Source organism: Onychostruthus taczanowskii, unplaced genomic scaffold (assembly GCF_017590055.1).
Source record: "Onychostruthus taczanowskii isolate IOZ18803 unplaced genomic scaffold, ASM1759005v1 scaffold12, whole genome shotgun sequence".
NCBI classification, from domain to species: Eukaryota; Metazoa; Chordata; class Aves; order Passeriformes; family Passeridae; genus Onychostruthus; species Onychostruthus taczanowskii.
In genome coordinates, this window is record NW_024498351.1 from 3233109 (window position 1) to 3250469 (window position 17361).

Here is a 17361-nt window from a genome sequence, read left to right on the forward strand (position 1 = left end):
TTTTCCTAACTGAAAATGGCTTTTTAAATATGTAAGAATCAGAAATAATTTTTTTGATACCTAGGTCCTTTCCTGAGTCTATCATTCACATGATCATTTGTCATTAGGCACAGCGGGCAGGAGGTTAATTGTAATTGCATGGTCATCTAGACCATTGTGTGATTTGAAGCAGAGTTTCTCTGCTGTGTCAGGTCCAGCAGTATATTATTTGAAAGCATTAGTGCCAGGTTGCTCTTTAAATCTGCCAGGGGGAACTGAGGAAGAAGTGATTTAAGCCTTCGATTTAGTGCTCTCCTCTTGCTGTCCGCTTCAGGCCACTTTACTAGCGATTGCAGAATGTGAGCAGAATTAAAATACAGAATTTTTAAATAAAATCAAATCCGATGTAGCAACTGAGAAGGTGGAACCCTTCATCACGGTAACTTAATACTATGTAGCTTTGTTGACAGCTCTATATGTAAATCACTAATTATCCTAAACTATTCAGTTCCCCTCCAGGAAATCTAGACTTCTGCATTAAAGGCTGGCTATAAGGAATGAAAGCCTTGCACCAATTCCCCGCAGGTTTTATTAAGCTGTGGAGAAAACCCAAGGTTTTTTTGCATTGTAAGTAACAGTGATAGAGAGATCAGTAATTTACCTACATCCGTGGAGATTACTGGGTTTGCAGCAATAATTGTAAGCACTTTAAGGCTTCAGTAATACATATTTTCTACCTCAGTGGAGCAGCAAGGTAAGGAGGACATGACTGGCTCTGCTCAGCTGAGATCTCCTTACATCACTTTATGTCACAGATGATGTACAGAAGGTGCAAAACTACTCAGGGATGTCTGTCATGGGTTCTTTTTGACACAAACTTATTTCAAGCCTTCCCTTTTTGGGGGATGGCAGGTCATTTGCAGACATGCCTGATGACAGGGACCAGGTTTGGTGGCTTTCGAGGTGTCTGGCCCAGCTGTGGGTGTTGTGGTTTGGTCCTGCTCCCAGGCTGAGCTGTAGGTTGGTGTGTGTGGTGGTATGGTATGTGCCCTCCCATAGCCATGGGATGCCCAGCTCTCCTGTCCATCAGACAGCTCCCAGCTGGTCCTGTGTGAGCTGGGCAGTGGCTGGGTGCTGGACTCGTCCTGGGATCTCTCATGTGTGCTGGACCATGAAAACTGTGTTCAGCTGCGTGGCCTTGAGAGGACAGGGCAGGAGGAAGATGCCTCTCTGCAGCCTGGTGTTGATGTGGTGGGAGCAGCTGTCATGCATTCTGCAGGAGGAAGAGGCAAGCCCTTGCCTGGCTGTGCAGCCTGTAGGCAGCACTGCTGTGGCCGATGCTGTGTAGAGGTACATTTTGAAAGGTAAGGTATGATTAAAGCCCCACTAATTAATACTTTTTTTTCCCCTGAATTTTAACTAGAGTTGTGTATTCAGTGTTGCTTTTAGACCGTGCTTGCAGAGATGCAGGAATCACCCAGACTATCAAAATCCCTTTCTTATCTTTATACACCAGCCAGTAACCATAAATCTCTAAATTCTGGGTACTGTCTTGTTTAATGCTGAATTCATTTTCTGTTGTTTCATCTTTGTAGCTATTTTGTACTCTGTTTCATTGTAAATCATTTGCTTGCTTCTGGTCCAAGTTCTTTGCAGGGAGAAACTAGCTGAAGGCTTCTAAATTCCTACATTATCCCTGGAAGAGACAGCTTCATCACCTTCTGCTTCTTTCCTCAGGCTGGAAAAAGGCAGCTTTGGAAAGCAAAACTTCCTATTTAGATTTATTCTTAAATCTGATTTCTCTCGAGGAAATGAAAGCATCCTTTTTTATCTCTCTTTTTAAAAAATAATTAAGACTTGCCAAAAATCCTTCTGTGGATGAGTGTACAGTGATCCTGTGCCTTCTCCAGCTCTCGCCTTTTGTCTTTTCTCCTCTGCCATCTATTTATGTTATTCTTGGCCACCTTTCTCGAAGGAGCTATTGATTAAAGCATGCAAACTCTCTCAGATCCTGCATATCAAGCTGCTCTTTTTTTTTTTTTTTTTGAGTTGCTCTGTATGTGAAAAGCATCCATTTTTGCACTGCAGTGCAGCTTTACCCAGATACCTGGTTTCTCAATCTCTTTTCTCCTTTTTCCTTTGCCCTCCCATCCTGCTAAATGGACATCGTCAAATCCTGTTTGTACAGACTGACAGCTATAGAGGTCTTGGAGAAAAAGCCAGATCCCTGCACATACACTCTAACAAACAGAATCAAAATGTCAAGGCACAAATGAAATATATCACTGTGCTTCCCTGTCAGACTTTGCTAATATCACCTGGCTAAATTGACAGAGGAACACCTGCAGCAAGTTAACCTGGTTTTATTAGCTGTTGTTTCATATATTTACATTTGGTCATGAATGTAGGGACTGCTGGGGAGAAAGTTTTAAGTTATTTCCTCACAGGATGAAATACCCCCAGTTCTTCACACCAGATACAGTGGGGGCAGTGAAGTCACTTTCAAATAGCACAGCAATTAATAAAGAAAGAAAAAATAATTTCACAGTCTGTTGTTAAATTAGCAGTTCTTTAGTGTCTGGAGTTTCTGACAGAATTAATATGCACGCAGGAGCCTTGGGCAGCCTTGGTGCATATCATTTACCCAACAGCTGTAAGAGCCAAATGCAGAGACAAGGAGTGGTGCTTGATTTCAAGGGAAATACTGGAATTATCTGTCTAGTGATCACTTAGCAGCCTTGTTCACAAATAATCAAGAAACATTTGGATTTAGATTACATCCCTCATTCTTTCAAGACAAATGTAGGAGAAACAGTAGCTGGAAAATAATGTGTTAAGTAATACGGGTGAAAAAAGGCAGAGAGCAGCATACATTTGAGCAGGGAGAAGAAAATATACAATAAAAGTGCAATAAATTTCCCGTGGATTGAAGGGGAGTATTTTTATAGCAGCTTTCTGCAAATTGAATGCATCTACATAAATAATGTAGCGACACATTTAATTGCAACTATTTATTTTTAAATTTGGCTGGATGATAAGAGAATTTCTGCGTGGAATAATGAACCTTGTATTTTTACCACTTGCGCAAATTTGAAAAAAATAAATTGTAAATGGTATTTGGGCTAAGTGTCAGAGCCACAGAAGTTTCTGGCAGCTCTCTAGTGCATCTGAAAAGAAACCAACATCCAAAAGTGCATCCATATGGAATGGATGCTAGATATTGGGGAGGTCAAGAGATTACAGGGAGGAGAATATTATCAGTTCATACTTGAGTCCAGAAACTCCTGTTTGGTCTTTCAGTGCAGAGTGTTCCCCTTCAAATAAAATAATTAATACTCGACATTTTTTTGCATTTGCCTTCTGCTAGCTTTGCTGGTGGTTTTTTCTCATTTCAGGCTTTTTTTTCTCGAAAAGGCTAGTAACCGATTTTTCCCTCTTGGGTTTTTTTGGGCCTTTTCTTCCTCATGACAAAACTGATTCTTCATGTTCTTCTGCAGTCTCTACATTTCAGGGCTGCTGAGAGGACAGGCAGCACCTTCCTGTGCCACCCTTTCCTGCTGGGTACCACAGGACAGATGCCACAGCCCCTGACAAGGCTTTGCAAACAAGGTGTGGAATTGGAGCTGGCAAGGAGGAGTGGCAAGCTGTTGGGAGTGGCTGTGTATGAGACATAAGATCAGCAGGTTGCAATCTTTTTTCTTGCAAGGCATAGGTATGCCAAACCAAGGGTGCAGTGCCCCTGTGCCTGTGCCTCCTGCTCCCTTTTCTCCCCTCTTGGTGTCTTCCAGGCTTTGCTTGAAGAAATCCAATATGAATGGTTTCGGTAAAGCAGAAGGTTTGGTTTGGTTTTTTTTTCCCCAAGCTGCCTTAGAAAGACTGTTCGAGTTGATGCAATGCAAAGGTGCAGAGATGCAGCAAAAATTACAAATGAATGCAGTGCAGGGTTTCCAGGGCAAACAAGCTCATAAAGGCAGTGCTTATTTATTTAGATATAGCTGGAGAGCCATGTGAGCTACATGTGAGCAACAGTATTCCTTTATAATAGTTTGAGAATTAAATATCCATAAATCAAGTTTTGGCAGCTCACAACCTTAAATAAAAAGCCTGTGAGAATGCCAGCACTGCTGCTGCAATGTGTGCTTCAGGCTAGTACTTTACGGTATGGGGAAATGGCTTTGGCAGGAAGGACATCATGGTAAGGCTTCCTGTAGCGAGAGGGAAGGCAGTGTTTGCTTTGCTTTACTTTTTGCTACATATGTGAATTTCTGGAACACTTGCACATGTCAAACAGCCATTTTTGGGGCAAGAACAAAGCCTTTGAGAAGAGGCAGTGGACAGGGCTGTTAGCAGGATGTCTCCTCCCAATAGATGCTTTTGTCTTAGAAAAGTACTGTTTGTATGTTTATTACATAAAGTAATGTTTATGTTACGTGGAAAGTCATGTTTGTATGTCTGATAAAACATCATCTGGGGATATAACTGCGGGGATTTTTTTTCCCCTCTGGGCTTTTGGGTTTTTTCTGACTAGCCTGGAGTCATGGCAGTTCTAGCTAGTTAATGGCAAGGATGACCCAACTCCAGCATCCAAAAGCCATTAGGCTCCCTGCCCAAAGAGTATTGAGGCTGGCTTCAAAACCAGGGTGCTTAAAGGTCAAGTTACATTGTTTTGTCTTGTGTTTGAGTATGTTTTATATGCAGCAAGTTTTCCTCCAGAGACAGGAGAGATGCTGCTGAAATAAATTCTCTGGTGGATTGGAACACAGAGGAAAAGCTCCCAGTATTGTCCAGCTGGCATGGGAAGAGTCAGCAGTGCCTCAGGTTGCCATTTGTTGAGTTTGTTCCTAAAGAGGAGATGTTTGGTGGAGTTACTTGGCAGGGCAGGTGAGCTGTAAAGTGTTGCAGTGTTCATCTGACCCAAAGGGGTAGTTTAATCAACTTAACAAATAATCTCAGTATTTTTAAGTCTGGTTCTAATTAACCAGCCAGTCTGGTTAATTAAACTGAAATGATGAAGCATTCTATCTGTGTGACAGGATAACTGTTTGATGTTTCTGCGCTTGGTTGTGTGTTTAGAGCTTGCTAAGCTTTCCTGGTTAAATTTCTCATGGTATTAATATTTGCCATGTCTTCCTTGCACACACTCCTTGATTTGTGGCCTTCTAACAAGCCAGAGCATCTTGTGGTATGTATATCAGGGCAGAATTTACCTCAGTGAGACTTCCTTTTGTAACTCCAACCAGCATGCTCCAGTGTAAAAGCCCATGAGTTTCTGTGGAAGGAGGCATGACTGGAGGGAGGTGTTCCCCAAGAGATATGTCCATGTTTCTTTCTGTGCACCTCTCAGCTGCCTGCTCAAGGCAAAATTGGCCTTGTACCTTAAATTTGCAATGACAACAAAATGCCCAAACAAAAAAAAAAAAACCCAAGAAACATCGCTTCCCCAAAGTCATTGTTCTGTGCATAAACCCATTTAGCACACTTAGTTCTGTCAACTCTGGATAAATCCTTCCTATCTTTTTTTGGTCAGGACTATAAAAGATCCATCTCCGTCGCCCTCTGATGGAATTTGAATAGATGTGTCTGGAGTGACATATGTTCAGCCATAAATTACAGAGGAACAATTTTAAACCAAATTGTCTACAGCCAATCCTGCCGAATTTACCTCCTGAGACAGATGATCATAAAGCTAGAAGCAAACAAGCCCTTAAACATTTGATGCCAGCTTTGAAAGGATCCTTTAGAGTAGGTGTTAGCATCACTGTAGATTGGTGGGATGCTGCCTATTTTGGACCAAATAGTCAGCAGAGGAAAGGCTAATTTTATACCAGCAAGAAATCTTGTTCACACAAATGAAGTTAAGCAAGGTAGAGCCAATTGGAGGGAAGTATTTTAAGAATTTTTAATTCTCTTTACTGTCTGCTTATGTACAGTTTATTAGTTCAGGCTAAAACCTTAAAATGGTTGATTGGTAGAGTAAACACACATGTCATAAATCATCAAAATAAATCCTCCCAATCATTCATATTTCTTAACCACAGTGGCTTGCAGTTGTCCAAACCACAGCATAATTAAAGAATGTTTCTTTCTTTGCCAGTTGGGCTCCAGATCCTTATGGCAGACTGAACCATAAGACTAAAACCTTTTCGTTGTAGTATTGTGCCAGCAAACATGTAGCTTTGAAGAGCCCTATTTTCCAGGAGATTTGGCCAACTGATCTTTGCATTTCTGTCTGTAATAGGTGTATACAGATGGACACGGGGGTTTTGGCTGCATCATTTTCAAGTTTGATCTTGTCCCCCCAGCTGCCTTTAGGGACGATGCTTGTTGTTGCTATTCAGTCAATGCTGCTGTCGAACTCGAGGGAGTTCTGTGGCTTGTCCATCAATCCTCCCCTTGCTTAGCATGGTACTGCAGCTTGAATGTTTAAGTCGCCATTCGCATAACAAAGGCTAACCCGGGTGCGTGTCTTTGTGTGCAGAAACCCCCAAAATAGACTCCTGTGCCTCTTGGATTATGTGTGGAGCCGGGCATCTTAAGTTATGTTTACGAGCATGCGGAAACAAATGTGTCTCTGCTGCCTTCTGTGTCTTAAATTGTATTTTTCCTTTAGGTGCAGCGTTGTAAATCATGGCTTCCTCTGTTTAAGGGAGTAAAATTATTTCCGTTTGTCTTCATTAAAAAAAACAAAGACAGTAATTTAGGAGTAATTTAAGTGCGTCTTTGTCCCACACCCCAGAGAACAAAGATACACAGATAGATTTTTGTGGACCTAGAGATTTGTGAAGATACATAATTTATAAATATGATAGGCAGAAGAGCTGCAGCTCTTTTATTGTAAGCCAGATAGTTGGGGTTCAGTGAGATCAACCTGGATCTGTCATTTGTAGACAGAGAGCAAGGAAGACTGCAGGTGTTGCCTGTGCTGAGAGCTGAAGGAGCCCTTGTACATGCTTGCAAGAGCATGCAGCTGCTGGTTACAGAAATTTTGGGTTTGCTAGGAAATGACACTTCACCTTAAGTGCTTTCTCTAGAAATGTACCAGTTTCTCTCAGGTTTTTTTTGGACAGGTGAGTTTGGCAAAAAGGAAGACCCCACAAAACCAAAGCACAAACCTGTGCCTAGCCCTGCAGTTGGCACAGGGAGCAAGCATGTGCAGTGTTAAATGCCTTTGAAAAATCTGCTGTTTCCCCTAAGAGCATTTATTTTCCATAGCTTGCTTTCCTTCTGTGAAATCAACACAAATGATAGTGTGGGTTTGCATATATGCCAGTATAAATCTCTTTCCCTGCTCCTCCATCACACTGCTGAGAGTTTAGGCTTGACTCAGGTTTTGCCTCATTGATTGCTTTAAAATCTTCTTTAGAGCAAAGTCAGAATGTGCAGAAATATAGCCCATTAAGATACTAATGTAAGCATGAGCGTTTTCAAATGTGTTGTGTTCTAGGTATTTTTATGTCTTGAAAATGTAGTTTATTTGGGAATTTGATGAATTTTTCAAAGTGATGCCATGTGATGAAGTTTTACACCATTTAGAAGAAAGACATTAATGTCATTAGTGGCAGTTAATTCTTAGTTTTCTAGCGACTACGGTTGTGTTATAAATTATTGTGTGACAATTTAGTGAGCCACGTGATAGAAAAAAGTGGTATTTCAGAGGAAGGGACTGAAAGCACTAGCTTATTTATATTCTAGTTTTTAAGGTTGTTTTTGTATTCAGAGCTAGAGCTGATTTCAATGCAGAGTGGAAATATTCAGCCTAAGTTAGTTCAGGGTTGGGGAGGACCACATCAAAAGACAATGTTTTCTTAGAACAAAAGAAAAAAAGCTTTAAAGAATATTTCCTATTTGAGAAACATGAATTGGTTGAGATCCAAACTAGAAACCGAGTCTCTTTTTTCAGAGTGCAGAGCCTATAGATGCCTCACTTGTCCAGCAAGCTCCAGGACATCATTTAAAAGGACCTTTAGCAGGTCTTGGACTGCAGCATTGGGTACTGAGCTTCCTGAAAGATGCTGGCAAGACTGCTGGATTGAAGTGAACCAACAGCTTCAAATTACAATGTTTTATTAGTGGGTATTTATTTAATTCCCTTCAAATCTCCAAGGCATGCTACAGGAAGCAACATAGCACTATTGCAGATAGAAGAGACCAAGCCTAAAAGAGATATAATTGGGGCATTTTTACACGTTTTTCTGTAGCTTTGTAGCTTTGGCAGCAATTTCAGTGTCAGCCTGCAGTTCAGGAAAGTTTATAGGGAGGGCTGGATTAGCTCTTGGGAGCCTGCTTGTAAATTCTGCCGAAGGATGCTCTGTGGTGGGTTGCTGTAGTTCTTGAAATACTTTTTAGAAGAGCTTGGCATTCATATGTTTATGCTTGTTGGGAGACACGAAGACAGTCCGTTGTGGTTTTCTGTTTTGTTTTTTTCTTGTAAGTAAAAGAGCGTGTCAGGAGCACAAGCTGAGGCTCGGAGCCTCTCAGCATTTTAATTGATTCCACATTATAAAGGCTGTACCTCGCTAAACCCTTTTATAGGTTTTGGACACATCTAAGAGGCAGCAGCACCTTCTTCTCAGTGCAAACACTTCAAGGCATGGCAGCTCCAGAGAACAGGGGTTGATTTATTTGTAGCTTGTTTTTGCTCAGATCCTTCAGCTCTCAGGGCATATTCCCTGCACCAGAGCAATGTGCTAATGAAAGCAGAGCTGATGAGCTACAGAGCTGAAAACACACACACATACACACACACACACACACACGCACATCCCTCCACGTCCTGCTTGTGTTTCAGCTGAGAGCTGCCTCATTGTGGACTATGGGTCTGTCCATGGGGCAGAGAGTTTTACACTATGCTTACTTTTAAAAGCTGTGACAATGTGAGCTGTGTGTCCCTGTCTGAAGAAGCTGGCAGTCTGGAAAGGTAAACGGGACTGAGGATGTGAAGGAGAAGCCAGTGGTCTTTCCAGACTGGGGAGGAAACCTCAGCCAGATAACCTGTGCTCCATCTAGGGTAGGCATCCTTATTCTCATTAATTTTTGTTAGATTTAGTCCTTTAGCTTTATTTATGGATTAGTGGCACTGCCTTATGAGTTACACTTGTGGTTTCTGATTAGTGTGGAGACTAATTTGGTGCTCTGCAAGGGAGACAGTGTAATTCGTGTTTGAGTTTTATGTTCTGGGACATATGAAAGGTCACTTTACTGATCCTAAGCACTTAAGTACTGTGAGCTTATCCTCCCAGCATCACAAGAGTGTGAAGAGAGTAATAAGTTGGACCTTTTTTATATCTCCTGGGGTTTCAAGGCTTATAGGGTCATGTTTCCTAGCTTCTCTCTCTACAGGGACAAAACTGGAATTCCCACTAATACTAATTATAGGATAAAGAGACGATACAATATTCTACAAGCAGCTGGCTGATGTTTCACGTTATCCCTTGTTCTTGTGGGACACTTTAACTTCCTGGATATGTGCTAGAGACTCAGCACAGTGGAGAGGAGGCTGTCTAGGACGTTCCTGGAGTGTGTGGAATGTTAGCTTCCTGACAGACCTGGTGAGTGAGCTTGCCAGGGGTAGTGTCCTGCTAGACCTGCTGCTTATGAAGAGAGTAGGGCTGATGGGAGATGCGGTGGTTGAAGGCTGCTTTGGGCATTGTGACCAAAGAATTATAAAGTTTTTGATTCTTGTTTAAGTAAGGTGTCTACAAAACCTGCCTTGCACTTCCAGAGGGCAAACTTTGGCTTGTTCAGGACACTGATTCAGATACAGCCCTTAATAACAAAAGGGTCCAAGAAGGCTGGACACACTTTAGGAAGGAAATAATCTGCCTGGCAGCTGGTGACAGTATGAGAGGAAATGGGTTCAAGCTGCGCCAGGCGAGATTCAGGTTGGACATCAGGAAGAATTTCTTCACTGGAAGGGTTTTCAAGCATTAAAACAGGCATCCCAGGGAAGTGGTGGCATCACCATCCCTAGGAGTGTTCAGGAGCTGACTGGGTGTGGCACTTGGTACTGTGGTTTAGTTGACATGGTGGTGTTCAGTCACAGGTTGGACTTGATGATCTTGAAGGTCTTTTCCAGCCTTAATGATTCCGTGATGGTTGGGTGGTTTAACTGACATGGTCATGTGAGTATGGAAAGCCTTGGATGTGGTCCTTGCTTCCAGCATGTGTTGCCTTGGATCAGTGTGCAGCAAAGGCATGGGGCAGCTGGAGAGGAGAGTAGCCCTGCCTGTCGGCTGCAGTCTTCAGCCAAAGCTCAGGGATGCAGCCACAAATCATTGGATGTTAAGGCTTGTAGAAAATAATCTGGCAAGCAGTCCCAGCTGATTGGTGTTACTGGCTTGTTCTCCCATCTTTTTGCTTTGTCTCCTCCCCAGTACTTGCTGTCTCTAGTACTGGTACAGCACATTCAGCATGTTTTTGGCAGAGGCCAGTTGTCTTTGTAAGAGGAACAGTGGTTCTACCTCCATCCACCCACATTCCTTCCAGGAGCCAGTGCCCTTCAGCATGGCTCTTGTGGGCTCCCCTCTGCAAGGTACAAAGAGAGCTTCTGATCCGATTGCTGTTGGTTTAAGGGATCAGCTCATGCCATTGCAATCCCAAGATGCTCTTGCTGCCATCCTCCACCACAGCCATCTCTCTCCGGCCCCTTTAAGGAGTGCAGCAAGAGGCTGCACCGATGTTAATGCTCTGTGCATGGCACATTTTGTGGCTGCTATTAAAAATAAAAAGAGTGAAATTGATTTGCTAATAATGGATGTGCTACTAACAGAAACACATCCCACTTGTACCTAACACTAGCAGGTTGTTTATGGCGTATTTGCTGTCTCTAAAAATAATAATTTTTTTCAAGCAACCAATTTAATTTAAATACTATTTTCACACATCACTGGCTGTTAATCAGTTAAAGAGTTTAATATTAAGAAGAAAGAAGCAGATCTCATCAACAGCTTCAAACTTGGTTTCATTTCTTTTCAGCTGGCTTGTAGAAGATTATGGGGAGCCTTAAGCTCATCTTATTTCTCCTGCTTTCGTATCCCCTTTAAAAGATAGATAGCACCATTATCTGTGTGACTGTACTGTGCTAGTTCTGTGTATCCTTTCAATGGCTGGTGAATTGAAAATACTGAGATAAAAATATAAGAAGACTAAAATAAAATTTAATTAGGAATTAAACACGAGACACCCATGTAATTTTAAATAAAGTTATGTATACTTCATGAAGAGATTATAAGATTGACTGTCAGAAGAGGAATGGCAAGATAATAGACCAAAACCCAAGGTACATGCAAGGTAAGTTGTTTTTGGCCCTGTTCTGCTCTGAAACAAATTTGCAAAATGTCTGAGACATTGCCACCAGTGGCAGAAAATGGACAGGGTACCAGCTGCTGCTTTTGGCTGTTCAGCTCAGCAAAGACTGTGCTCACCTGCTGTGATACTTGCTCTGCAGTGTGGAGGTGTAGGGTGCCCCTGGGTCAGCTTTCATCTAAACAGGGTCTGTTCCATCACAGCATCTCTGTCTGTTAAACTGCTGCAGCTTGAGCCATCTCACAGGCTGTCCTCTCCTTTGTGTTGTGTACAAAGCAAACACAGGAAAGGATACAGAGGGAATTGTCATAGTAGATACAAGTTGTGCCTGAGACACCCATGCAACTACAGCTGCTTGGTAGTGCAAGCATGGCTTCCATCAGGAGCTGCTGGTCATGAGAGCCTGGAAGGATGTTCTGGGGAACCCTGGAAATCCCCCTGTCCCAGAGCATCTGTTTCAGGTGTGTGGATTCAGCCAACACCATTCACTGTGGCACTTCTTGCATTTATTTTGGTTTTCTGTACTCCCCTTTTGTGCATAACCCATCTCCTGTCCATGAATTCTTCGTTTCTAACTGACACGGGAATGTTGCACCTTGGTCCAACAGGATGCTGCTCTGCTGCCTGTTTGTTTTGAGGACTCATGCTGAAATCTTCAGGGTAGCATAATGATCTTTAGCACTCCTCCTAATACTTTTTGAATATAAATGGGGACTTACCCATTTATAGAGCCTGCAGTTTATAAAAAAATTAGTGTAGTTCAGTTCTGTTTCGCATCTCTCATTAAAACATGGGTTATTTGCCTTGTGCATCTCTTGGCTCCATATTTATTCATGAAAACCACACATTTCCTTTGAGCTGAGCTATGTATTGTACCATCATCAACAAGCTACACCTCGTTTAAAATCTGTCAAGGAAAACTGACTTATTTTGCATTTGCTGCTTTGCTCAAAATAGAAGCACAGTAAACTCTTGTGCTGTAATGATTTTCTGTCTGTCTTGATAGAACATAATGAGATAAATTCAGGTCCTTTTTTGAGGGCTAATTACATTGAGTACACAATAGATGTGCACTGCTGTCATTACATGTTGCACATTTTTTGTGCTTTCATTTCCCCACTGTTGTCTGTGTGTGCAAGGGTGTTTGATTTGGCCTTGAAATACAAATTGTGGGCTAGAGAGGAAGCATTTGGTGGTCTGCTCTCCCAGAAGACTCTCCAGAGACTGTATAACAGTCCTTGCTGTAGGTAGGGCAGCATTTGAAGGTGATTGTAAAGTAAATAAAAGAATTTAAGTGTGTGCTGGAAACTGAGGGATGTGCCATAAATCACGAGGGCAGCTTGTGGCAAGTCTGCTAAAATCCATCAAGAAGAGATTCAGCCCTAGATCTGTTCGCTGGTCCTGGTGTCTGGGCAGAACAACTGCACCCTGCAGGTGGATACAACAGCCTAGGAATGGAATGGAACACTAGCTGGATGATGAGCAATTTTGGAAAACGGGTTTTTAGGACCTGTAAATCTCTCCAGGCCAACCAGTTGTTCTCTGCCTGTGTAGTGGGAAGAAAGGGAAGCTGTGGAAGAGAGTGGGAGGGTGCTTGGTTTGGGGAGGTCAGAAGGGAGCTGATCACCGCCTACAGCAGGGCGGAGCAGCTGCAGTTCCATGGGGTGACCTGGTCACCATCAGCCTGTGCTGGGCTTGGGACCTGCTCTGAGAGGTGTGAAGTCTGGGCAAGGCTGTGCAGGTGGGGTCTCGGGGAGTTCTGTTGGATGCTCTTGAGTCACACATTTGATGCATGAGTGATCTTCATCACCAAAGGCTTAGAGTTCAGTTCTGGGAGTTGGGAATTGATGTGCAAGTGTCTCACCTTTGGTGGAGAAACTACTGATGTAAAAGGGAAGATGTCAAGGGAGTTTCTCTGGTGCTGCAGGAAGCAGAGCCAACTTTAGCAGTTGTCCTAGTTGGTCCATCAGAGCCTATACTTTACCTATGGTGAAGATGAATTCTGTCATCACTTATTGAGTTTTAGCACATGCTGTAATTGTCTGGGACATTCCTGATGGGATAATATTAATGCTTTCACTGTGAACTCATTTCCTTTGCAAGCTAATTACAACTGGGAGAGTTTGAATGCAGATGGAAAGGTTCTGGGATTTACAGGTAACTTCTTCAAGTCTGCTAGCAGATCTGTGCATCATTAATATCATACTGGGCAGAAATATTCTAAAGCAATTCAGAAGGAAGAAAGGTAACAGCACTTTAGAGCTGCTTTAACATGTCTCCTTGTCTCTGCTTTTTGAGACAAACAGAAAGTCACCATTTCCTCCTTTTGCTAACAGTGCATTTGTAATTCTGTATATAATGGTATGATACAGAACCAGCTGGGTTTTTTTCGTAAAAATCACTTGCAAAACTGTGGCTATCACTGCTTCTGGCTGAGTGTGCACACACAGGTGAAGTGCAGAGAGCTTTGCACAGGTGAAAAAGCACTTGTTTTGGGAGGATGAAAACAAGATACTACTGTATTCATTTCAAATTACTTAAAAAAAAAAAAATCCCAAGCTACACATAGCCATGGATTTGTAAGAAAAAAAAGTAACTCTCAGATCAAGTCCTTGTGCCTCGTCATGCATATGTATTGGGGCTGGAAGAAATACCTTGTATGGTTAGCATGCCTAGTTCAGACTATACTCAGAACAGCCTGTCATATGGAGCACTTTAAAATTCCTCACAGGTTTGCAGGGGGAAAGACCCTAGGGAAGTAGCCTTATCACAATGTCTTAAAAATGTCGATCTTGAGATCCCCTCCACCACTCTGTTGCTATTTGTTTGCTGAGACATTGATTTCTGGGTGTAGAACATCTTAAACAAAAAACCATGAAATGTATTTTACCTGTTTTCCTAAGACTGAACGAAAAAAATCACACTAATGTTTTCTAAAGCAGAGCCCAGATGATGTTACTTCTAATGCATTCAACAAGGAAAATAAATATCCAGCAATGGCAGATGCTAGGGGAACAAAATAATCAACAAATTCACATTCTCTTTTCATGCAGACATTTAAGTATGCACTATCTGCTAGTGGCATAGGCTGTTTTAAAATATGCAAACTAAATAGCTCGTGAGTATTTGTCTGTTTTATAGCTGAAGATATGGGGTTTTTTTAAAAGGAAATGTGAAGAGATTAATTTTATGATGGGAGAGCTTAGCCTGTGGTTCTTCTTTTCACAGTATGCAGACCTGGGTTCTTCAAAGCTTCACCCCACAGTCCATCCTGCAGCAAATGTCCCCCTCACAGCTACACACTTGATGAAGCATCCACATCTTGCCTGTGTGAAGAACACTATTTTAGGAAGGAATCAGACCCACCTACAATGGCCTGTACAAGTAAGCATGTGCTTATAGGGTTGTTTTTAATCCTTTCAAGCTGTTCCTGTACTGTGACTAGACATTATGATACTAACTAATGTGCTTTTTCAGGCTCTGCACTGGAGTCTGAACTAGTCTTGACACACTTGTAACGTCACTGTCTTTGTCCACCGTGCTCGTGGTTACACGAGAAGAGGCTTCTCAGTGCTTTTTGCTTTGAAAGCTGGCATCCAAGCCAGCAAGAGTTTTTGTAATGAGCAGATGCTCTGTGTGTCCCCCTGCACTGCTGGGTGAGCTCAGCCAGCAGCATGGCATTGGGCATCCATGTCAGTGTGTGGGTGCCAGCGTGGGGCACGCACGCGGAATTAACCACGGGTATCCTTGCCAGCAGTGGCATGGATAGAATCTCCATGGCCCTGCTTGGTGTCATCCTGTAGCTCATTTTCAGGAAACAAGCTAGGAGAGAGCCCTATCTTTCCAGTCTGCCTGGAGATGGTCACTCTTCTCAAAACTCTGTGATGGAAACTGCTTTTCCAAAACTTATCTCCTGGATGTAGGGGTTGGGCAGTATAACAGGCACACTGGGCTACTGGGAGTCCAGGGTGGAGCTGGTGTAATCAGAATCACTAATTTTACCCTTCTCCTGCCACCCATGAGCTGTCCTGCCAGCTGTACCTTGAAAGTCCCTTGTTCAGTTTGTTTCATATACTTAAGGCCCCAATTTCCACGCCCCCAGCTAGTCCTGCTGAGTGTAGCACAGATCTGAGCTGGGGCTGTCACGCTCCAAATGTAACTTTTGTGGTGCAGAAGTGATTGAAAATTACTGAAATGGAGTTGAACTACTGGTGTAGGAGCAGTTGGGGCTTCCAAGAAACTTAAGCAATGGAGGAAAAAGTGGGTTTGTGACTCCATACATGCTCAGAGCCACGGGACAATGGTGCAGTGGTGACTTTCATATTATAGGGAAGTACTTTGCATCATGTAGGGATGGTAGCAGCTTTTGTGCCTTTCCCAGTGAATACAGATGTCCTTCATATCTCCCCATCTTTCCACTTCAAACAGAGAAAGAAAAAGTCTGTTCCTGTTGGAGACACACTCTCTCAAAGGAAACTGCCCTTGGCAGCTCTCTGCTTGCCTGCAGGAGGCACTTGGAGCAGAATTGGGCCCCTTGAACTCTGCCTTTGATTTTCACCAGGCAAAGGAGCATGGCTGTTGGAAGCTGTGCTGCAGGGAAGGAGAAGGCAGCCTTAGGCAGCATAGGAGTCACTGGTGCTGTCAGATCAAAGAGGTCTGGGGGGTGAGTCATGCAAGTGCTTCCCAGTTTATTAAATAGGTGAGCCAGAGTCTTTTGGAGGCATAGCCAGGGTGAGTTACAGCATGAAAAATCTGATACCAGCATTTCTTGGTGTTCATTTTACCCCTTGGCCTGACTTTAAAAACTCAGATAAATGTGGTCCAGCATGGTATTGGGAAACACAGTGTGCTCTGGAACACTCCTAAAGTAGGCTTTTCTGTGCAGACAGAGCCAAAGCCAGCAACTGAGAGAGAGCTATGCCAGACTCTGGTGTCCGCTGTGCCTCCCGCCCACCATCAGTGGTGTGCTCTCTGATGCACACCACTGTGTGCCCTTCTCAGAGTGGAAAGGTGCACATGCAGTCTGTCCTGCTGGTGCATTAGCCAGGGGAGGAGCTGCCGTCCTGGATGAGGATGTTTATGCATGCCTGTGGCCTGAGCAGCATCAGCAGGGTTCGGAGAGGCACAAGCAAGTGAGGTGAACAACTCCTGTTACAAAGAAATTAAGTTCAAGATCCTGTCGCTCCCAGGTTTCTAGTGCAGTTCAAACCCTCTAGGTGAAGACTGTAATTTCCAACTCTGCAAATACCATGGGATTTTCTTTTTATGTTTGTTTGGGGATTTTGTACTTACTTATTGGTGGTGACTGCCTGAGTTTGTTGGTTTTTACTGTTTGGGTGGTTTTCTTTCAGTGTGGGTTTTACTTTTGTTTTGGGAGCTTACTGTAAGCTAGTTTAAAGCCCAGGCGTGGTGCCTAAAGCTTTGTTAGGATATGGCTTGGCAGGGTACCAAATCCTTCTGGGGCAGATGAGAAGTCTCATACCCATCAAGGTGCAACTCAGCTTCTGCTTCCCACTGCAAACCCCAGAGCCACAGTTGAGGACGTTGCAGCACCTCTGCTGGCATTCACACCTTCCACCCCAAAAACAGGGTGGAGTATCTGAGCTTTCTCCATGTGCTTCTGTCACCCTCACCTTCCCCATGCATCTTTTCTTAGGATTTTGTCCTAATGCTGCTCTGTTTGTGCTGAAAGTGATGAGGAGGGCTCCATGTGCTGCTCCAGCTCAGCAGCAGGGGCAGAAGATTTTGGCAGGGGCAGTAAGGAGTAGGTAGCAACACTGGTGTTCTAAACCAGTCCAGTTATATCTGGAAGGGAACAGCTCATCATGAGCTAAAACAAAAGTGAGAGAGACTTAAGTCATGAGTGGTAGGAAAATATTGCAAGGGTTTTTTTTTAATGTTTTTATTATTTATTGCCACAGAAGTTAATAATATTCATAGGATTCCTTCAACAAGAAATGCAGTTAATTTTAGAGAATACATCAATGTTTGTTTTCACATCCACACCTGCAAAGTCCCCTTGCCACTCGGTATAGCTGTAAAATCACATTTTCTTAATTTAAAGTGAATGTTTTTCAG

General features: G+C 43.0%; 1 protein-coding gene across 10 annotated transcripts in view; it reads left to right on the top strand.

The window, feature by feature from the left end:
• Positions 1 to 17361, top strand: part of EPHA5 (EPH receptor A5) — a 193259-nt gene that overhangs the window by 91646 nt on the left and 84252 nt on the right. For 8 of the 10 annotated variants that reach the window (XM_041427845.1, XM_041427846.1, XM_041427849.1 and 5 more), the window contains one exon: positions 14512 to 14667. The exons of the other annotated variants lie outside the window; for them this stretch is intronic. In XM_041427845.1, the coding sequence (XP_041283779.1) occupies positions 14512 to 14667 (156 nt within the window). The remainder of the gene's footprint in view (positions 1 to 14511; positions 14668 to 17361) is intronic. 10 annotated transcript variants of the gene reach the window in all.